The sequence below is a fragment of the Poecilia reticulata genome, linkage group LG3, assembly GCF_000633615.1.
Source record: "Poecilia reticulata strain Guanapo linkage group LG3, Guppy_female_1.0+MT, whole genome shotgun sequence".
In the NCBI taxonomy this organism is placed as follows: Eukaryota; Metazoa; Chordata; class Actinopteri; order Cyprinodontiformes; family Poeciliidae; genus Poecilia; species Poecilia reticulata.
The window spans coordinates 27,067,782-27,091,330 of NC_024333.1; the positions used below are offsets into that span (position 1 = coordinate 27,067,782).

Genomic DNA, 23,549 nt, shown 5'->3' on the forward strand with positions numbered 1-23,549 from the left:
AAAACCGGGTCACTCAAAAGAAAAACTGAAGATACCGGTGGAAAGAAAACATTGCCAGGATTACTTATATGATTGGAGGAAGTTGAGCTATACTTGATGATATTGTTGATGTGTCGTTCATTGGAGATTCGATTCTTTAGAACGGCTCTGTGCCGTGAAACATAGGACTCCAGTCCAGTCACAGGTAGTTTTGTACGACTTTGCTTGCTTGATGCTCTGCTCACACGTCAGCTATTGCAATTTTTATTTAGTTAAAAACTGTAAAAATAAATAATTTAAATATAATTGATAAAAATGGGTGTATAATTTTTGTATTTAATAGTGCAAAAGAGAATTGTTGTTTCTGCCAAAGCTACTCTAGTCTATTTTTTTTATTGTGCTTCTAAACAACAAATAGTAACATGATCTGAATGCACATAACACTTCACTACTTCTCTTTTTATTTCCATGTGTTTGGCATCATTGGAAAGCTTGAAATCAACACTTTCAGAATCTGTAAATAACTAAAGGCACCATAAATAGACGTGTTCATGATTTATTATGGCCAGTCACATTTACAAAACAGCGCCAAAGTCAACAATACGTGAGTTAAGAGACTGATATTTTTATTTAAAGTTGTACATATTAAGATGTTGTGTTATTGCAGGGCAGTTTCAAGTTAGGTGATCTGTGAGTGTTTTATTAAATGGGTTAAGTGATCATCAGTCTAAAAAGGTTTGAGAAACACTTCTATAAGGGTACCAACAAATGTGTCCATGCTCATTTTACACATTTATTTTCATAATTTTCACATACTTTAAGGTGAAATTTAGTTTCAAAATGTTTAAGTGTTAGAACATTTTTCTTTTGCTTTCTGTACCTTGGCTAACCTGACCTGCCTCAAAATCCTTCCATTATCTGTGGATCAATTTTTGGACGTTGACTTGTATGAACTTTCAACCATTACTCCACATAGAGCAGCTGGAGCTCGAGGATGTTGCTAGAATCTGCTTCTTTCTGGTCCCTCTTTAACATTTTCATTGGATTAAGGTCAGGACTATGATTTGGCCTTTTCAAATCATTAACTTTATTTTTTTTTTCTTAGCTGTTCTTTGCAACAACGCCTTGTATGCTTAAGGTTACTGTCCTGCTGCATGACCCACTTTCTCCTGAGATTCTATTCACATATACGAAACTGACATTTCCATGAAAATTTGCTGGTATTTTTCACATTTCAGTACACTTTTATTTGGATAATGACAGTTCACAACCGAAGCTGCCTCAGGGAAATTTACAAACAGAAAAAACCCCATCATATTTTCATTCAAGCATGCATTTGGCCAGCATCTTCTAACGGCAAGAAACAAAAAATGGCCACCGGTTGTCTAGATTGGTTTGGTGAAAGGACCTGAGCGAGTGGAGCAGCAATAAACAATAAGCACAAGGAAAGCAGAGGAAATGTTTGTATTGCATCACTGAAGGAACCCAAACAACTTGAGGATGCAACAGTGATTTTCTTATAGTAGCCAGTAGATGTGTATTTTTAACTCTGAGAAATCAATGATTCTCAAATAAAGTTTATGATCTGAGTTTTACCAAATGAAAACCTCTAAGCTTTGAAAATATCAAAGTAGTTTAAGTAAACACTGATTTAAAACTGTTAAATTATATTTGATGATTTGGTGAAACAAATGCTGTGAAACAAATGCTGTCAAACTACGACCTTTGAAAACAAACATTAAAATCTCCCTAAAATGACTCAGAAACTTTCACTGTTATTTTGCTCTCTTCAGTTTAACTAAGTTTTAGTCTGAAAATATTGAGTCTGTAGATAAACATGCAGCTATAAAATGTGTCTTTATTTAGCTGAATACTCCACACTTCTCAGCTTTATTTTTTGTGTTTTGTTTTTCAAGAATATTTTGAAAGACTGGTATTATTGTGTAAATTTTTGGTTTATATTTTTGTGTAAATCAAGAATAGCATATTTTCTTTCAATGTTTAGGATTCTAGATCGTCCACGATCCAAACGCACATGGATATGTGACCAGAAAAGAAGTGGTTCATAAATGTGTTTTTGCTTTCTGAGAACAGAAAGTTTTTCATTTAAACATTGATAAGTAGTTCATCCTTCCATTTTCTATAACTGTGTTTGATATCCAGCCATGAAGGACTGAATACAAGCAGGTATGATTACATACTGATTTAACAACGCTGCGTTAACTTTGGTCCAACAAACAGGAAGAGGAAGAAACTATGAAGTCATGGGACCTTTAACTCCCCAGAAAAAAAGGAAAAATGCTTTCCTTTGTTTCCTCTTGAAGATGATATTTGGAGAGGAAAGTGCAAATCTTTGCTGACACAGGAAGGCCGCTTCTGGGTTTGTAGGAGTTTTTGACCCAACGCTATGCCGGTTCACCCACTTCTGACGCTGGCTGACCCCCCCACCGAGGAAGATGCCTGGTGGCAGAACGTTCTGAGAAATACAGATTTACCAAGTCTAGCTGAACACCACTGATGCTGCTCAAGCTAGAGCTAAAACAATGCCCCAACTTTCCAAATTTACCTATGCTAGCCACGCATAGCCGTTGCTAACCCTCCGATTTGTTAATCAATCAATTAATCAATCAAATTTTATTTGTACAGCACCTTTCAGCAACAAGGCATTTCAACATCACTTTGAAAACGGGAGGTTGGAGATCGGCCTATTAATTTCGTAGAGCTGAAGAAGAGATTCAAGAGGCATCTGCTTTCACCGCCAACTTCCAACTTTGTACAAACCCTGATCAAACTTTTCAGCCGTTCCTTGACTGCAGCTGAAGACGTAACGCCTGCAGGCTGTTTATCATTCCTGCCTGCCCTAGGCTAGCCTTTGAGGAAACCAAGTTTCTGACCAGTATCTAGCAACTCCTGACACTGAGCCGATCTCGCCTATCTGTTGAAATATGATCACAGTAGATGCGGTACCTGGGCAGAAATGGTAGCTTCGGATGATCATTTAACCTTTTTCTTATTAGTTTTAGTAGTTGTGTGTTGCTAGCTCAGCGAGTTGGTTGAATAAATTAAAACTGTGAAGGTAAATTTATTTTGTTAAACACTGGTATATTTGAGAAGTTTATTCCATACGCATAGTGTAGCATCCTGCTGTGTTTTATTATCACTTTAAAAAATGATAATAAAACAAGGAATGTAAATAACTGATCAGGGAGGTATGRTAAGTAATGGAGACCGAATTCATTGGATTTATTATATATATTTATTTCTCTGTTAAAAGTGGTGTCTGACTTTGTAATTTTTTTTACCTATATTACTATTTTTGATCATTTTCATAAGGAATTGCAATCGTTATTCATAGGTGAAGTGAAACCGATTCAGTTATATTTTGATGCTTTAAAGCAGCGACATTCTGGACATGTTGGCAGTCCTTAAATATTTCACATTAAAACATACTATGTCTTGTCTATTCATTTTACAAAACAATGTTTTTCTACCAAACCAGTGTCTCAATGGTCCTTTTGAATTTATAAACACTTCCACTGATCTCTTGAGACTTTTTCTAGTTTATAAGTTCCTTCAGATTCATTTGGGAACTGTGCAGTTTCTGCTTCTAAAGTAATTTTTGCTAATCAGAAGTGACTCTATTGAATTACCTTCATTTATGCTCCATATGGCGGATTGTTGATCACTTTAGAAAACACTTTGTCTCTACTGAGGAAAAAAATGTTGATAAAAGCTTCTTGGAAGTCCTTGAAATACAATTTATCATGGTATTTTTCCACAAACTAGATCCATATTCCGATGGCTTTTTGTTTTTGTTTTTTTTATTGTAAACATGTTGCTCTAATTTCAACCTTGAAAGCACTGAACTATAGGAGTTTGTTCACAACCCGATAAGAAATATCACATCTTATTCTGCAGTTCAAAAATATTGATGTAGAGAAATTTTGTCTCATGTGGTGAAATGAGATTTACATCATCTGCTTCTTGAAACATCTGAAGCATAATCTGGACTCTTCCAGACCTAGAATGCAAATGAGAGGAAAGATTTGATGCTGATTGTGTAATTTATTTAAAAAAATTTTAAAATGTATAAAAGGTAAATTCCTCATTTCTACTTTGATACAAATCAAGATAAGGTGCTACTAATCAAATAAACCCGATTTCCTGATCTGAAAGTTTTGCCCCCCCTCTGAGGTGATTTTATGGAAAGAAGTAGAAGGAAAGAAACTTCAACTTACACACAGATTTTTCATTAAATAATCATCTTTTCGTTACTTATGCCAAAATTTGATCCACATGCTGTTGCGTACAAAAAACCCCATTAGGGTAACTCTTTTTATTTTAATCAAAATGTTTTTATTCTTGTTCTAATCAGATTTCTATTGGAATATGACAAAGGCAGAATAATTGCCTTTTTAGTATGACTATATAGCACTGTTTAAAATAAAACCTTAATATGCAAAACGGTTTTGAAGGTTTAAACTTTTAAACAGTTCTGTTGAGGGAGCGGAAATGAATTTAATCTCCAAAAAGAGAATAAAAACTGCGGCARATGAGGCATTTTTGTTTCTGAGCTTTTCTTGAATTTGTTTATGCCTAGTTGATTAATTTCTCTCATTTCTTTGCTTTGTCCCAGTTTATGTACACCCTGCTAGTTTGCCTGATCCTGGAGCTGCTGGGAGGATTATTGGGACTGGTGTTTCACAATCAGGTGAGCTACCTGAGGTCTTTTAATTTGAAATGTTTCTACAGCTGGATGGACCTGTGAGAGTGATGTAGCAGAGAATCAGACGGTATGCAAACGTTAAGCAAACTAAAGTCATTATCATTTGCATGTTATCAGTTTTTCCTTGCTCTGTGGTGTTGTCTCCATTCCAATATCCTCCTGTCGTTTTGTTTCTCTTATTGTATTTTGTAATCTGTCTTCAGTTTATCTTCTCATTGCATCACAGCAACACGTCCAGCTAGAAGTAAATAATGCAAAGTGATTTTGTTTGTTTGCAACCAGAACGACAAAAGCTCCTGCCCACAAAACAAACAGCCGCATGAATAAACGATCAGGAAAAAACAATCCTCTGAAAATAAGAGAAAGAAAACGCCTAAACTGTCTGAGATGTGTATGGTCTGTAGAGGGCAACATGAGCCATGCTGGTTTTCTTCCACACAAAACATTTCAACGTGTTGAAAGTGGAACCTTTAAAAGGATCCATGATTAGTTGTAACAATCAGCTTTAACTGAGAAATATTTATTTTAGATGTAAAAACCAATACTGTAATAATACTGTAGGTTGCTACAATAATGGGGAAGCCTTCAGACTGGACTGTTGTCCATCAGATGGTCACCAAAGTGCCGGAAAAAGGAACGCCACAGTAGCTCAAGATCCACTTTGAAGACTTATCTCAACCATGTCCACTGCTGTGTTTCATCAAGTCAACAGTCAGCGCAGCCGTCTGTCAGTAAATGTCAAAGCAATTCATGCTCCCCTCTTCTGTGAAGCTTTATAGAGTGCTTTGTTTTTGTTTTTTTCAGCTGGACTTGGCATCTGCCCACACAGCCACCAGAGCCAATACTGAATTCAATAAAAGCATGCGTTCTCTGTGCTTCATTTGCCACCAGACTCTCCTGGCTTAAACCCCAAAGAGAATCTGTGGAGTATTTTAGTCTGTGGAGTATTTTAAACAGGAAGATGAGACACCAGAGTCAGCAAGGCCACAAATTAAAGCAATACTCCATAGATTAAAATACTCCACAGACCTACTGCTGTAAGAAGCTACATGTACCTGTAAAACAATAATCACTTAACCAAAAGAAAAACGTTAAATATTTCACTCTGTGCATAAGGAATGTATCGTATAAATGTGTTATTAGGAAATCAGGTTGTTATTTTTAGATTAGATCTGACTAGAGATACAATGATCTCTACACACATTATTATATGTACATCAGGTTGACTTCACATAAAGTATATCAAGAAACTACTATGAATTACAAGAGAAGGATTTATTTTTAAAAAAACTAAGTTACTATGAATATTAAAAACAATTGTACTTCAGTTCGAGGGATTCAGGTGGAGAGTTAAAACTGTTTTTCACTCTTTTAAATTAAAAAATATGTCCGACAGTAATTTCCTAAACAAATACAATAAGATTTGATGTTTTCTTTTATGGGTTTGTCTTCAGACCTGTCTGGAATACCTTAGAGCAGACTTTCCAGCTTTTTGATTTTGATGGTGCTTTACATGACAAAATGAAGGCATGCATACACTTTTATTATTATTATTATTATTGATTTCTGAAATATTGTTTATCCATTGCTGTACTGGTTTTGTCTTGTTTGTATATGGGGAAAGGTTAAAAACTGACCAATCTAATTCTACTTTTAAGTACTTTCACCAAGCATTACCTTGGGTAGCAATAAAGGGTGTGCATAAGACTGACATTTCCTTTCTGTTATTTCAAGGAAATGCTCTACTTCAGTCAATGGCAATTTTCTATATAAGAACCAGCATTTCCTTTTACATTGTTTTGATTTATTATTTAAATTAGGATGAAAATAATGCAGTACTGCATTACTGAGGCCAGACTTCTTTCAATTTTCTGGTTATATGAATGTAAATTTCTATACATTTGCTTTCTAAAGTAAAGACCTCAGTGGAATAATTTCACTGCTCTTAGGCAGCACTGCACACTGAGACTACAGCTAGCTTTTTTAATTTTATTTTTTTCGTATTTATCTAAAAATGCACCAGAGTGTTTTAGAGTGGATGCAACCTTCCTGTAGAGATATCGTCGTAATATTTCTAACAGAGCAAACGTTTTCTGGAGAGAATCTGCTAATGTGAAATGCATTTGTGAGGACCGGCTCGGATGAAACTTAGAACCTAATTGTTTGCGTATCACCAGAAACTCTTCTTTGATCATGACAGTTCAGAGTCTAAAGTTAAACATTTTCCACTCTTGCTGTGTTAATGCAACCACTCCAGACTTTGTCGTCTGCGCCAGATTGTGACCGACAGATGTGAGCGGTCAAAGTGTTGTGCTTCAATATTCCAGCCGGGAGAGATCAGTCACCTTCACTGATCGGCATTTGGTTACTCCGACTGCAAATCAGCTGCGTCAAAAGCCCGAAGCCGTCCACCTTATTAACAAATCGTGACCGCTTTTTCTTTCTTCTTTCTTATAGACACTGGACCTGGTGAACAAAAACATCAGTAACGGCATAAAAATCTACTATGATGACCTAGACTTCAAAAACATCTTGGATTTCGTCCAGAAGAAGGTAAGGTGATGGCTTTGCTAACATTTGAGAAGACACTATGTATGGTAAGATTTTATTTGAAGGAGTGTGGATAAGACTGACCTTAACGCAGTCATAAAGATGAAACAACATCTGTAACCCTCCTATGTTCGTCTCAGGTCCAGTAGGTCGACATCACGACAGACACGTTCAGGTTCACTGTATTTATTCTAACAAAAGAGGAAATCAAGATGGTGGTTAACATCAGTCCAGCATCTTCTGCCCCACAGTTACAAACAGCAACCGAAAAAGGGGGAGGAGCCGTCAGTTACCGGTTGCTACAGTAACCGCCAACTGCCAAGAGCAGAGTAACAGAACTTAAAGCATCAATAAATGTCTGAAGAAACAACTTGTTGACCAAACAATGTAGATTCAAAGAATAAATAAACACATTTGACAAACTTCACATTTATAATATTCGTCCTACGTTAACACTGCAGCCTAAAGTGATCCAATTCTGATTTTCTGTCAAATCGGACTTTTTTGCCGTTCACACTTCCAAATATATGTGACCTGTAAGTGATCTCCAGTATGAACGGCTAACGAACTGAAAGAAAAAAACTCTTATTCTTCTTACTTATTCTTATTTATATTGCTAATCAAGAACAAACTTTAGATCTAGAGAAACTCTAGTACTGTGTAGTACTATTATCTTTTTTGTTGTTGCTAACTTTACCTTTTTTGTCTCTTTTGATTTAAGTTTTGTTCCAATTCATATAAAGCACTTTGAACTGCCTTGTTGCTGAAAATGTGCTACATAAATAAAATAACCTTACCTCCATGTTTACGACAGTATTATGTCAGTCTTATGCACACCCTTCATTGCTACCCAATACATAGTAGTAATCAAAGGAAATAAAGCAAGTGATCTCTTTTGTCTAACATCTTAAACTCTCCTGCAGCACCCAGTACAAACCTATTTCTCATGACCGGAAAAGTGCAGATTTATTGCTAAAAGCAGGATCACTGATGTACTTAAATGTCCGCAGCATGTTCTGTGTTTGAAAAAGGAAGAAAAATGGTCCAAACTGTGTAGCGCTGCTGCTGTGCACCTGCTCTCAGAGCCATGCTCACAGCCTGAAGCTGCAGCTCTTTCCTTTTTTTATTAGCTTTTATGAAGCACACAAAGCTGCAGTGCCTGGAGACGGCACATTGAAGCTACACGGTGGTCAGCAACAAGCCCCACTGATTGGTACAGACAAGACAAATGCTCCTTCACTCGGATAACTAAGGGAATTAAGTCGTGACCAGCACCTGGGCCTTGATTAAATTGGCATTCAAATGCCTCCAACCCAGATTTTTGAGATAAATTAGAATAAAAACCTGCACAATTAAAAACCAAACAAATGCTTTTGATTTAAGGGAAGAAAATATTCATGAGCCAGCACGGCATTTCTCTGAATGATGTTTGATACAACAAAGAGGGTGACGTTTGACTTTGCCTCCATGCTCACAGCTACTTACAGCTGAGTCATCACGCTGACCTTTAATGCCGTTGGAAGGAGGACCACGCTCGGCGAATACCTCCGCTTCTTTGTCACCATTAATAACAAGATTTATTTTTAAGTTTGATTGGCAGTGTCCCTGGCTTTAGGTGAGGAAAACTGCAGATRGCTGCTCCAGATAAAACGACAGCTGCAAGGCAACCTGTTGGTATTGACTGGGTTGCTGTAAACACTTGACTGTGAGATTAAAGACTCGGTGGACAGAGAAGTTTGTCTGCAAATGCAATGATGCTTCACATAGTTTAAAGGGGACGTAATGCAAAATTCATTTCCATGTGGGTTTCTACTGCTTCTAAAAAACACAGCAAGTGCTTTAAAAAAACACTCACCTGGTTTTTAGTAATGAATAAAAAAAAAAATGTTGGTGTGTGGAAACTGGGCTGTTTTTAAAAACCTCTGGAATGTGATGTCACAAATGAGCCCRTTACCTAGCAACCCCGGCTGAGCCCAGCCTGTTACCTAGCAACCCAAGCAGAACTCCAGCACATTTGCTTAGCTGGTTTTTACCGCTTTACACTCTAAAAAGTGTATTTGGGCAGCAGTTCATCTTATGGACTTATTTACATTAATTACATTTAATTACATTAAAACTTACTTTTTTGTGTTCATTTAACTCAAAGCTTAAAAATCTTTAACCTAAAGGAACTTTTCACTTTGACTTTACTTAAAACAATTGAGTTCAATGCCAGTTTCGTATCCTACGTCTGACCAACTCAATTTATTATGCTCACCCAACTCAATTCACTAAGTCCTTCCAACTCAATTTGCTAAGTTTTTACAACTTAATTCATAAGGGGGTTTAACATGACAAATTTAAGTCACTTTTACTCAAATCATTTATTTTGTTSTAATAAACATTTAAAATCTCTTTGACTTAAWTCTACAGAAAGTCAACTCAAACTTTTAAGTAGTTCCAAACTAAATATTTTGGGCTGCAAACTTCTTAGTTTGCAGCCTAATACTCTTTTTACAGTGTCCTCTAAATACACTCTAACTTAAGTTACAAATCTTTTCCTTAAATKACCTTTTTATTTTGACTTTACCTTTTTTACTTTGACTTTGCTTGAAATAATTAAGTTCAATACCATATTTGTATCCCTCGTCTGACCCCATGACTCAAGCTAACCAGGGACAGATTCCCTGGTAAGAGACTGTGGCTCTGTGGGTAGAGTAGTTGTCTTGTGATTGGAAGGTTGTAGGTTCAATTCCAGCTTCCTGCTGCCACACGTCAATGTGCCCCTGAAAATAGGCAGAACTGAGCAGACTAAAATTTCATTATATAAGAATAATTTTGTGCAAAAAATGTAATTAACATGTTTTGTTAATTACATTTTAATTAACAAAACATAAACAGGTTAGTTTASACATAAACTAACCTGTTCAAGGAAGTCTAGTAGGTCACCTTTAAAATGRCTACACTGCAGAACAATTCATGTTTTTTTTATTTCTATTTTAATTAATACACCACTCAATTGACCAAAGGTCAAAACCAGCCAAATTTTTTATGATCGACTTTTATCAGTTATTGACAGGTCAATATCGGAAGTATTTTTTTATTTTTCCCTAGGCGATGTATGCAGCAAAACTACTTTCTGATTAAATTGTCAAATTACATTTCAGAAGCACATCGAATGTGATATGCTTACTTCAAAGATACTCCACAAAATGTTTATTTCCTCATTTCTAGTCCAACTTTACATGCTTTTCAATTTTCCAACCAACACCATAAGGTAGAAAACCGTACAGCTTAAAATCGGACGTCTGTCATTTATTTTATCTGTGATTTGTAATCTGTTWAGTTGGACTTTTTCTAAAAATACATTTGCTGATGAAGCAACATCAAATAAAAATCAACTTGTTATTCTGTTTATGTTCCTTAACATTTTATGTTAGATGTTTGACTCTGATCTGTTACTGTTGCCTGTAAAACATATTAACAAACCTGTTTCTGTTGAAGAAAACGGCTTTCGGCTAAAATGTCTAAAACATTCTTCTTTTAAAGCGTTCAGTTAAAGAAAATGTTTCTTCTTTAAAATAAAAATTTTGCAGGATATGCAGTGACAGGCCAGTTCTTTGGGTTTTCATTTTACTTGTAAAATAGTCTCCACGTCTTTGACGGKGAAACCGAGCTTTGAAAGAAACTAATGGGTGCTATTATCCCATCACCTTCCTGTTGTCACAGTCCTTTTTCTCCTCTAATAGCTGCTTTTATGTTTTTATGGTGTTCGGAGTTGCGGCTTTTGCAACCTTTCACTTCATCTCTTAACGTTTTGCAGAAGTGAACAGTCGCATCTCACACTAGATGTCAATATTTATGAAGCAAACAGACTTTTTTTTTTTTTACACTAATTGAGGAAGATTTTTTTATTTTTTTATCATTATTGAAACACTAACAGATGCCAGTCTTTGGTCGCAGCCTTTAAGTGCAAATTGGAGGTTGTGTCATCCATAAAGCCTCTAAAATGTATCATGCAAATGTGTTGTTAAAAGGTTACTCATCAGTGTAATGTGTGCACAACTTTAGAAGATGGTTATTCTGACCTGTAATGTTTTACTTTTGTCAGTAGTGATAATTAATAATTACATAACAACAAGTACTACTGCAGGGAAACTGAGTTTTAGTGCTGGTGATAAAAGAAAGTTATTGTTTTTACCATTTTCATAATTTCACTTTAAACAAACACTAGTCATAGAATTGGCTGCATCCCTTTGCAATTTAGGCTTRGAAAAAAWTTTTTGGTTACAATTTTTACTCTACAGCCACAGCAAATGTCACAACAAACCCATTTAGATGTTTGGAGAAAAACTTCACTCTCAGTTTTGTGTCTTGTTGAATGCAGAGGGGCCATGCATATTTATAAGTCAATTGTAAGCTTAGAACCAAGGTGACCTTCAGGTATAACAATTAACCATGTGCAGGGCATTTTATACAAGTAAACAATGCCTGTCATTAAAATGCAACAACCAGCCTTCTCTGCATGTATTAAAATGCATCAGTTAAGTAACGTAGCTGTAAATCATTTTTCTGTCCGGACTTTTGATTTGATTAAGTGGACGGGCCACTGTCTCTCAGGAAAGTACGGCTATGTCTAAAATGATMAAATTAAGTAAAGCAAAATGACATCCGTCGGTTCGATTGTACTCTGCTCCACTTTTCCAAAGAAACAGCCCATCGATAAACGGTCTCATGCTTGTTTCTCGTATGGATTTGACCGTCAGACCTGGACATAGATATGATTTTCTAAACAATGCCATGGCATATGTTGCTTTCTTACTGTTTACTTCCAACATATTATAGCATACTCAAATTACAGGAAGTAAGGGCGGCTCTTCGGTTCAATGTTTTGACAGGGCAGCAGAATCTCAGTGGTTTACTCTTCTTGTGGTTTTGTGTTTTCAATACATGAGCAGCTGTGTGCATTTATCCAAGGATGATCARACGATGTCTTACTTAATTTACGCWCTTCGGTCAGGGGTGTCAAATTCATCTTTGTTTTGGGCCAAATCCAGATCAAAATGCTCTTAAAGGGCCGGTTTTCCGGGAATATATTGATAAAACCWGTTCACAAACTGTTAAAATATCAATGAATTCTTAAATTAAATAATATTATTGAACATTTTTTTCAGTCCCTCCAGGACTTTGTGGTTCTTTTTGTGATTTTTATTTTTTATTTTTTTGCAATAAAAATGAAAGTGTTTGCGGTACTAATGTGAAAATATTTGTGCTTTACTTGCTGTATAGCTCATATCTGACATTGATTAAGGCTGAGGCAGCTGTTTAGTCCTAGTAAGAGTTTTTGACAATTTTTGAGAAAAATCTGCCATAAACTCMCAATTATGTGTTGGCTCAAAAAACTGCAGGGATTTGTTCATTTTACGTGAATTTCCTTGATAATTCTCAAAAAACTGGAGAGACTGATTGATATAATTTGGCAGTAAGCAGATAAAAACTGCATTGTTTTGATTGAAAACATAATATTTAAGCACACTTAGTGATTAGTCTAGAATCTAGAGRACCACATAAAAAGCTGTGKTGGGCTGGATTTGGCCCGCGGGCCTTGAGTTTGACACGTCTTGGTGCTTTCGCATAGGGCTTTAAATACACAATTGCTCACTTCACAAAGGTGCACCGCTGTACTCGGAGACAATTGCTTTCCTTCACAACACAKTGGCCGCTGTAAGCACACACTACACGCTTTTTCTCTTACGGCAATTTAAAGCTGAGCTTCTCAGATTGGCTTGTCTGACCGCGGTTAAGGGCATGTTGTCTTCTCTGCAAAACGTTGCAGAGAAAAGCATCAAAAGTGGGCAGAAGGGGCTCGAGCTCAATTGTCTCTGAAGAAAGAAAAGATACTTCAAACGCCTGTCACTACAAACTACTTCTCAACAGCAATTCAAATTTCTTGACCTTGAAATCTGCTAACATCCCAATCAGTGGGAATGGTCTGGAGATGAGGCGGAAAACAGAGTGTAGCCTCTTCATGTCGCCTTCAATTGGGAGTTGTTTTGACAGCATGAGGCTAATCTCCACAACATAAAGCATGCACTTTCTGTTTGTGYAAAGAAACGTTTGAATTGACAAATAACTATTTAACACCTGAGACTTGATGTKTACTTACCAGGACTATGTCTACATGTCCAGGTGTCGGGCTGAAGTAGATTTACTCCTTCAAGTGACGTTCCAAGATCTCCATGCTTCCTCACATATGGGACTGAAAGGAGAGTTTTGTTGAAGATCATAATCTTACTTTASTAATTTATAACATCATGAAGCTTAAAAATGATCCATAATTAGTTTTATTGATGATTATTCCTTCCCGTTTGTAAAGTGAGAACAACTAAGTCAACATTCTGACTACTGTTATTATTATTAGTATTAATGTGGACATTTTTAGTTTCCAATCTAAAGAGTGTGTTTTATAGCAAAAGGGAATCATTTATTTTTTAATTGGCTTTTTAATGTGACATTAGCTCTTTCATTACGCAGCTTCTCTTCTGACTGGTTAGTCAGAAAAAACTAACGAACTAAAACAATCATGAAGACTTGTTTTTTCCTCCATAAACTCTGGACACTAATTAATGACTTTCTTTTAGATAATTTCCCATTGTGTCCAGCTGAATTTAATTTGCATAATGACCAGTTATGGTTCAGTGAGTGGAAGCAAACAGCCTGATTCTGGACCCCTGATTCACAACCTCAGAACTAAGAATCTCTTAGTTCTGAGGCGGGTTTGGTGCTGAAGCAGACAGGGCAAGATGCTTCTTACACTTTGATTTTATCCTTCTTTTTCCTTTAATTATTCAGTTAAGCAGTAGGTACTAGAACGTAAAAGGACCGATGTCCAAAATGTTGGCCCTGCGGGCCAAAACTGGGACACTCCAGCTGTCGAGCCATAAAATTAATTAAATTAAAAATGGAAAAATAAAAATTACCTGCTAAACAATAAACAWATTTTTTATATAAAATCTGTATATTATTAAAGAGCCAAGACATGGAAAAAGAGCTTCAGTYGCATTATTAAAACAAAAACKGACAATTTCCCAATTATTTTTTATTTTGTTGGCMTTCTTTTATGTTTTGGCATTCTTGACTTGTGGTCCAGGGCTGAACAAAATAATTTCAAGGGCCACAAATGGCCCCCGAGCCACACTTTGGACACTCCTGACTCACAAAAACTTTAATAACTTTTTATAAATGTTATTTCGTAACAGTTTGTATTTTCACCTGTATTTTTATCTGTTGTAGTATATTATAATTGGTGGGTTATCTTTTTTTTATTATTATTAATTAGTCATAGAATAGATGTTATAGATTTACAGAAATAGTTGGAAATTTATTACCATTTCTTTCCACTTTAACAGATTTTCTTTAAACGTTGGGTTGGTTTTAAACAAATTTTAACCATAAAAACACAGATACTTCTGGATTTCTGGACTGAAGGGGTTTTTTTTTTTGTTTTTATTTCAATTAATCTCAATCTCTGAATCATTCTAGTCTGGTCTGTAGATAGGTGACCAAACTTTTGAGCTGATCAAACTTTACCTTTTTCCTTTATTTGGTCCCTAAACTAATCTTTCACAGCGAGAGCCTCATAAATCCCAGTTTTGCCGTCTCTTAACTTCTTACAACCCACGTGGACAGAAAAACCTCTGTTGATGAGAAATCCTGGTCATTTAATGTATTTGGGTTTTACAGCAGAACTCAATATGTTTTGCCACAAAAGGCTTTTGAACTTAAACCTTATTAGATTCTCCCATCACCTGTAACAGGCTACATCTGCTCTTATCAGATCTCTTAAAGGTATTTTTAAAGCTTTGGAGTCAAATCCTTTTAACTCTGAACAAATTGGAGCCTGTTTTTTTTATTGCTCTATTTTTGTGTGTTTTCTTTATACATTTGTGGAAATCTTTGGATGGTCTCAAATCCAATACTTTCTCTCCTACRCATTTCTTCTTTGGTCCATTTTTGATGCAAAAATCAGCGTCTGAAAATTCATGAGTCATCTAAACGGAGGGGTTTAAATCGTGGGGTTTAAAGTATTTCAAGAAGATTTCACAACCACACAGCAACAAATCAGTCGCCTCATCAGTCTTATTGAACATCTGCGTCTAATATCTAATATCAGAAGACTTTATTTTACCCATCTTTCAGACAGGAAGTGGGTTTAGTACCGCCTAAACCCACTTCCTGAGATGAGACTAAACCATCTCATCTCATTCGATGAGATGGTTTAGTCGCGGTTTGTTGCTGTAGATCCTGTGTTTTGACAAGAGCTGTTTTTTTCATTGAATTATAGATCTATACTCGGAGATCGCAGCGAGACGTTTGTGTTTAATTTGCAGTTAGTGTCTGCACAGCCCCAATCCAGAAATATGAGCTTTAAAAAGCAACAATTTGTGGACCATAATCATTAACATTACAAGAAATAATAAATATTTTACTATGTGTAATGAATCTGTGATCCAGAAGTGTCATTTTCTTAAAAAGATGTATACGTTATTACTTTATATTTTTAGGATGTACCTGCATACATGCAGTTGAAATCAGATATTTACAAACACTAAATAAAAATACACATCCACATTTTTTTCTCACTGTCTGAAGTTAAACCAAACCAAACCTCTCCTGTTTTAGTGCAGCTTAAATTACCCAAATTATTTCTATTTCCTAAATCCCAGGAAACTTTCCTTGAATTCAGTATGACTGTCTTTTAAGCTGCATGATTTGGGTCAAACGTTTTGGTTCAACTATAAACTGGTGTGATGGTGTTTTTGTATCCTGTATGTTTTACTTTAGATCTGCCCATCTGATCAAATTGTAACTAATTTGTGGATTCTGACTTTATAAAGCTTTGTTGTGTTTTCGAATACGTCTTCTCCCWAGAAATGTTAAACTGCTACTGCAAATGTTACTCAACAGGTTGTTGCTAAGTAACCAGAGAGTGAGTGAGTGAGTTGACTCCACCAAACATGCTTAGCTGGTTGTGAGAGGTTGAACGGCTAAAGCCTTTTCTCTGGCTATATCCCCCAGAATGCCTTGCGGTTCTAGATCAAAGTTCAGTTAAATTATTGAACATTCTATCAGATGTGTATTGATCAGATGTTGTGTGTCTATCGCAATATATTTTATTGATTTATTGCCCAACCCTACTTGTTGCCATTAAAATCTGATTTGTAATTCTTAGTTTTAACAAAAGAGAAAACCATGATTGTTTTATGCTCCTCTTTTGTTGTTTTTTTAGTCTAAAGCCAATCAGAAATAAGTAACTTTGTGAGAAGTGGGAGAAACGTCCCAGCATGCAGGCTTCATATCTGTACACCGGTTACGACTGGCGGAGTGTCTCCTCATTTTTATTCATCATATCTCTTTACATCTCGTCTCTTCCGCTCCTTCTCTATGCGGTTCTCTTCTTCAGTGAAATATTTGGTTCTGTAATTGGATGGCAAGCTGAGCTAATACTGTGGCGCTCAGGCATTTCCGTCCGTGTTTACACTCTGAGGCTGACGTTCAGAAAGGGATTCATAAAGAGAGACGGCTTTAGCTCAATGAAACAACCTGAGTGCCAGCATTTTACACTGTCAAAATACTGAGAACACTGTTCCTTTTCCACAGGTTTAGTATCCAAATAATGCTGGCTTATCTCTGAATGTTAAGGATAGAAACACTGTGGAAAGGCTACCTTGAGAAAAATGCTTTACTGGTTGCGTCTCGGATTGGCTTTCAGTATTTTTTTGTCCCGATATTTTTTCTTTTTAAGCATACTTGGTTAATGTGAGACTCTGAAGGTGAATAATGAAAAATGTTCAAGAAGGCTTTATTTATGGACTTCTTTTCATGCAAATAAATGCAGCTAAAAGTGATRAAYACAAAAATGTCTCTGTAGATTTTCAGTTGTGCCATGCTTKTTCCATTTTCAGATGATGAACTATTAAATTTTTAATTTAATATTTACTCTTTGGATGACTTGTGAAGGTACAACAGAGTGTTGGAGCCATGCTGAGAAAAAATAATAATATTCAGAGAATAAAGTCACAGTATTATGAGAATAAAGCAAAAATAATACGAGAATAAAGTMATAATGCTACAATTCTCATATTATTTTGACTCTATTCTCGTACGACTTAATTCTTGCAATACTTTGACTTTGTTCTCATAATTTTATGACCTTTATTTAATTTTTTTTTTTTAGAGTGGCCATAATACGCCATTGAATGAAGGATGTGATCCAGTTTGGACTGGATTTTATTTTAGGATATCAAGTAAAAGGGGGTGAAATGCATATGCATTCCACTCTTTTATTTTAGCATTTTATTTAGAGAAAAACAAATATTCCTTTTCGTTCTTTAATATTCATGTGCTACTTTGTTTTCATGTATCAAATAGAATCTCAGTAAAATACTTTAGAGTTTGTAGTTTTTAAATGCCAAACCTTGGAAAAGCTAAACGGATCTGAATACTTTGCATTTCCTTTTGCGCTGCGTTTCGCCATGAGACACATTGACTTTCAAGCTAAAAAAACAATACTTTCTATAACACCTGATAACAGTCCAACAAACAAATGGCCAACTCTTTGGTCAAGGCAATCACCTCCCTTAAGTTTCTTATTGGAACTCATTTATTTTCCTTGTGAAGTAATGTTTTGTTTTTCCCAGGGGTTTTAYAAGCAACACCTAAAAAGAAGCAGCAATAATGGGAATCCTGGGGTGTTGTTTACTTCTGTGAACCAAATTACAGCTGGTTTCCACTTACTGGTTCTGGAGGAAACCGTTCATTTTGTTCCTGTCGCATGTCAGCTGAATGTGGAGCAAAGATCAGAGAATGTGGATTTTGTGTTTTTGGTGAGAAGACAAACCGAAAGCTTCGTTCATTTTGTTTTCATATTCATTCAGGATATAATACACGATGGGAGGTTTATGCAGTGAACTGCCATTTGCTCYATGTAGAATTGTTGTAATTAAATCTCTCACTGGATGTGAGAATAGTGTGTGATTGACTTGCTAAATTGAGCTACAAATATCTATAATATATAACGTATCACCCGGCTATTCAAACACCAGACGCACAGAGAAGCACATTCACTCATTTATATGTAAATCTTTGTTAATTGTTGCTCATTTCATCCTGAAATGTTGCAGGCATTTTGTCAGCTCAGCAGAAATTCATGCTGTTTTCCAAACTATTTTCATCGCCTTTTTTCTTCCTTTTTATTTTGGAAACCCTTCTCTCTGCCTCTTGCTTTTCCTCCTCTGATTTCTGAAATTTTTTTTTTGTCTCTGCCAGTTTAAGTGTTGCGGTGGTGAAGATTTTACAGACTGGAAAGTCAACATATACCACAAATGTCCTGGACGTGGCCCGCTGGCCTGTGGRGTCCCATACACCTGCTGTATTATGACCCAGGTGAGCATGAAACATTACAACCACAACYGATGGTATGCAAGCAAATACTGCTACATCAGCATTTCCATGTTACGGTTTTTATATATTAGTTCGGAGCCACTAGTGGCTCGTTGGAGTTTTTACAATGGCACTTAAAAACTTTTAATCCAATCTTTAAGGGCTGGTGTCCTCCAACCTTTATCTGCTTCAACTCACCTGAGTTAAATAATTAAAKCACTTAATGCACGCTTTATGAAAWCCCTGTGAATAATTTATATTCCTAATCTGTTAGCTGAGTTTGGGAGATGCAGGAAAACTATTCAAGTCATCAGCAATTGAACTCTTAATGTTTTATAAGTGTGAAGAGAAACTTCTGCAAAAAGTTTTTCTTTACATTCTATGAAGGAAATGCATATATATTTATTTCTGTCTTCTTCTCATCTCACCAGCCTAATGAAGTGGTCAACACTCTGTGTGGGCACCACATCTTGAATGAAACGGTAAGAGATCACAGAAATATCAACATAAATGTAAAATTCTTTAAACTAAAGTTCCTCCAATTCATTATCTTGTTTTCTGTTCCCTTGTTGGACATACAGAGCCGACTCATTAAAGTGCCAATTAAAGGCAAACAGTTTAAAAGTCCCGTCTCCATGGTAGCTGGATATAACCCTGTAACCTCTGCTGTGCTTCCAGCAACTCATAAATCCCTGCAAGCCTTAGAATAAGTTGGAATAACAGCTATAAGTAGTAAATTAAGGCAACATCTAAGGCAGGAAGTTCTACATTCTGTAAGACAGGAAACTGTGTTTTGACATTTATCTTCTTTACAAATACAGGAGCTTATAGACTTGTTTTCTCCTGTGTTGTAGCGACAAGATGCGATGAAAGTTATCCACGTGAGAGGCTGCACACATGCATTCATGCATTGGATGCAGGACAACTATAAAAAGATGGCTATACTGTTGTTGGTTATCCTCCTGCCTCAGGTAAAAAATGCACTGCACAGCGCACGTTTCACCCGCAGCTGATTTTAATGTGTTCACAGCTCACATAAAGCTGATTTGTGTATAAAGATATAAAATAATTTTTTTAAGAAGTTGTTTGTTCAGGGTGCTCTTTGCAAGAATCATAGTGGAAAGTTGAGTGGAAGGAAAATGGGGTGGGGAAAAACACACACCAGGATAACTGCAGCCTGTCTGAAACAATTTCAGATTTTCATAAACTGCAAGACAATTATCAGCATCATTAAATATGAATACCTTTACATTTATATCACTGYGTAAATTTAAATTTTTAAGATGAATGAGTAAAGAAAAACTTTTTGATTCTTTTTAAAGCTTTTCTGATGCATGTTTTGCATCACTGAAATACTTCATATTGTAGTAATTGCAGTAAAAAACATTAAACCGGTTATTTTAAAATAAAATCTGATGATGCATGAAAACAAAATGAAACGGCTAAAATAAAGTCTCCCCACTCCATAATGCTGCCACCACCATGTTTCACTGTATTTTTCTTTACAGACAGCATGTTGTATTTAGACAGGAAATGTTCAGCTTTGGTCTCAATATTCAATAATTTCGGTCTTTCCAGTCTTCCATAAAAGTGAGAATGATGGAAAACTACATGCATTCTACATGTTTCATATTTTTATTTGTAAAGCAATACTTTAACACAAAAGCTCCACATAAAGTTTATAGAACTTTGTTTCATATCATTTTGTTTACCTTTACGCCCACAGACAGTTCGAGCTCTCTGACTATCCGACCCAAGTGCTGTAAAAATGTGTCTCRTCAAACCCCCTCCCACGCCTCATGCTGTCCCAGTCTCCTGACAAATCACAGCGAGACGAGGAGGAGGCATTTCAAGAAAGTAGCTTAAATTCAACACATCTGTGACTCAGAAACACATCTAGGATCAAACGTTTGTCCGTATTTTCCAGCCTGGGATGCAAATCTGATGACTAAACGTCAGAAAATACATTCCCTCGTTTACCCTGAACATGCAACGGCTCCACTTCATCAGCAGTGAGAGAAACAGAAGGGCAGTTGTAACAAAATGCTGCTTCATTTCATTTACATTTTCTATGCATTTCCATACATACTGTATTATGTTGTCAGAACACCATTCTGGAGCGACACTTACTAACCCACTGCATTAAATATCTGTCTTCTACGGTTTGGATGTAAGACGCCTGGGACCTTTTTGGTTCCTGACATTTCTGCCCTTGTACATCTTCTTGAAAATTACACAATGCATTTAGATATGAGCCCCTTTGACAGCTATGAATACATGAATGTTGATCGGCTGCGACTAAGAAGCTTCCTGGTTGTCACCAAGCTGTTTCTGCCATGTGGAGCAAATGCCGCCWGGCAGTCATTGATATCACGTAATGGGTTCTTCTCATTACCATTATTTATGTTCAGGTGGCGCAAAACTGATTAATCTGTTCCGTCACTCAGAAGACTTTMATTTTCCTCATTTCATTTCCATTCCAAGTGACAAGACCCAATTCAATCAAGTGTATTGTTCAGAGGAAATCTGCAGCAGATGCAACATGACTTATTGGGCATTTGACACATTCCTACAAAAGCTACTAAATCATAAAGAAGTTCATTTTTAACCCTGATTTTGATTCATTGTTGCTGGTTTGTTCTTTCCAGGAGCAAAATATAGTTTCTCTGCTGGCCTGTCAAAATTACAGATTTTACTGGATGATAAATCGCCCCAGAAATTATGATAAACAATAATATTGTCATTTTGAGACAATTTTCAAATGATATGACGATGGCGTAACAATGTGAATACACCCTCTCAAATTTCAGAAAGCTTGAAGACATTTTAAATATTCAAAATCGCACAGTAACAATACATTACAATAGATATGTGATCAATATCAATAGATGACGACTGCTAGAATGTTCAATAATTTCACTGAACCTGATCCACAAATGCAAAGCATTCTGGGGGTTGTTGGCAGAGGAAAAGCTTCAACCTCTCATGGCCAACTATGTCGTGTAAACGTGTAAAAGGTTGGTGGAATCAACTCACTCACTCTTTGGTTACCTAGCAACTCACTCGTTCTATGGTTGCCTAGCAACAACCTTTTGAGTAACTGGCACAGCAGCAGTTTAAGGTTTTGCCACTGTTTCTCATAACTGCTTAAAAGTAATAAAAAGAAACAGCTTGGAGTGAAATGAGAAAATGAGTACAACAGCTCAAAAGGAAATTGTAGATAAAACAGGAAAGTTTTGAGAGTATTTCAGAAATTTAAAGCAAAACAAATTATCAATAATTATTGATATTGACTGATATGAAACACTTAAGATACGACACCGAGCTAAGCTATATACTAGTGCAGACTGCAGGCACTGGACAGAGCACCATAACACAATTATGCAATGAAATAGAAACAGTATRAGCACAGATGCAAAGTGTATTATAAATAAATGAAACGCATCTAGTCTACTATTCGCTCTCTGTATGCTGATGTTCAGCAGCATGCTGAGATGTTTCACATTATGCTTCTTTCACTCTGTGGAAATACGTATTGACCCTTTGCAACTACCTCACTTAGTCATTCAAGACGGATGTCAGAAGTGAGGGACAGGAGTATTGAACAGAGTTTTTGGCAGTTTATTCATGGTTTCTACTTGTTTGTGTCGAGATGATTTGTCTTTGAACAATAACGCACCTGATTGAGGCTCATAGATGTTGGGACYTACAGAAGTTTGAAATGGTTAGCTTAGAAACCGACCCGTACTTCCTGCCGCCTTTAATGTGTTGATCAAATTATCAATTTTGTCTGCATTTACCACATAATTTATCTCACCATGTCATAAACATGTTTCCCCTTACAGCAGAGCAGCCTTAAAAGCGTACAAAAGACGAGATGCTAACCGGTTTTTCTCATACGTTACATGGCTACGTGATGGTGGGGCATTGTTTCCATGGTTACCAATGGATAGACCTGTACCTTCTCCATAATGCAATATTTGATATCTTTCTAATCATAATTACTTATAAAGTATGTGAATGTTAATCTTCTTACCTTGTAAAAAGTGTTCACACCAAGAGCAGGACAGTCACTATGATTGACTGCTGCTGTCCATCATCGCTGTATCTTTCTTCATTAAGTTATACAATAAAAACAACAAGTCTGGTTTTCATCCRTTTCTTTCTGTGCAGCCGACTGMGCAGCATCCTATGGCCAGAAAGTGAAATCAAATAGAAGCAATATTAGGCTGCAGGTGTCTGTTTTTTGACAGGCTTAGGTTGTTTAGACGTCCAAGTTCTGAAGAATGTGCAAAGGGTCAACAGATAAGATATGCAAACTCAGTGAAATTCTGGAAATATGTCCTTTGGATCCCTGTGCAGTACAGAAATTTGAGGGCAATGAGTCCCCGACTCTTCATCTCATGTTTTGCGTTTTTGCTGCACTTTAGTTTTATTGATGCTCTACCTGTGTGGGGGCGCAGGCTGGCCTTAAGCACTGCCTTTTGTCTCTCTACCTGCGGTGCTGCGGCCTTTTGGAGTCGAGGCCGCCTGTTCTTTGTTCTTTCCTTCCACAGCTTTAACAACTGCATTGTTGACATACACACATTCAACACAATTATTTCCACATATACGGTCACCCAGACACTCACATACTGACACACATATAATCCAAATGGCTTAAGGTCATACAAACASAGGTTATTATTACATAAAGGCTGCAGGCCCACTTTGATGCTGGATGCAGTCTGGATTTAATAAAGTCAGCCATGCAATTAGGATACCATCTCCAAATATCTTTTTTAGAGCAAATCTACCCTGGCAACCTGAAATGTCAAAGACAAGAGCATGGTTTAACAAAAAGTATAAAAGTTTTGGTATAGGCAGGAAAATT

At 36.3% G+C, this 23,549-nt stretch overlaps 1 protein-coding gene across 1 annotated transcript in view; it reads left to right on the forward strand.

The window, feature by feature from the left end:
* Window positions 1–21,761, forward strand: part of tspan15 (tetraspanin 15) — a 36,866-nt gene extending 15,105 nt beyond the window's left edge. The window contains exons 3-7 of the mRNA XM_017303844.1: window positions 4,616–4,690; window positions 7,163–7,258; window positions 18,563–18,679; window positions 19,108–19,158; window positions 19,531–21,761. Coding sequence (XP_017159333.1) covers window positions 4,616–4,690; window positions 7,163–7,258; window positions 18,563–18,679; window positions 19,108–19,158; window positions 19,531–19,689 — 498 coding nt within the window. The 3' untranslated portion in view covers window positions 19,690–21,761. The remainder of the gene's footprint in view (window positions 1–4,615; window positions 4,691–7,162; window positions 7,259–18,562; window positions 18,680–19,107; window positions 19,159–19,530) is intronic.
* The last annotated feature ends 1,788 nt before the right edge of the window (window positions 21,762–23,549 follow it).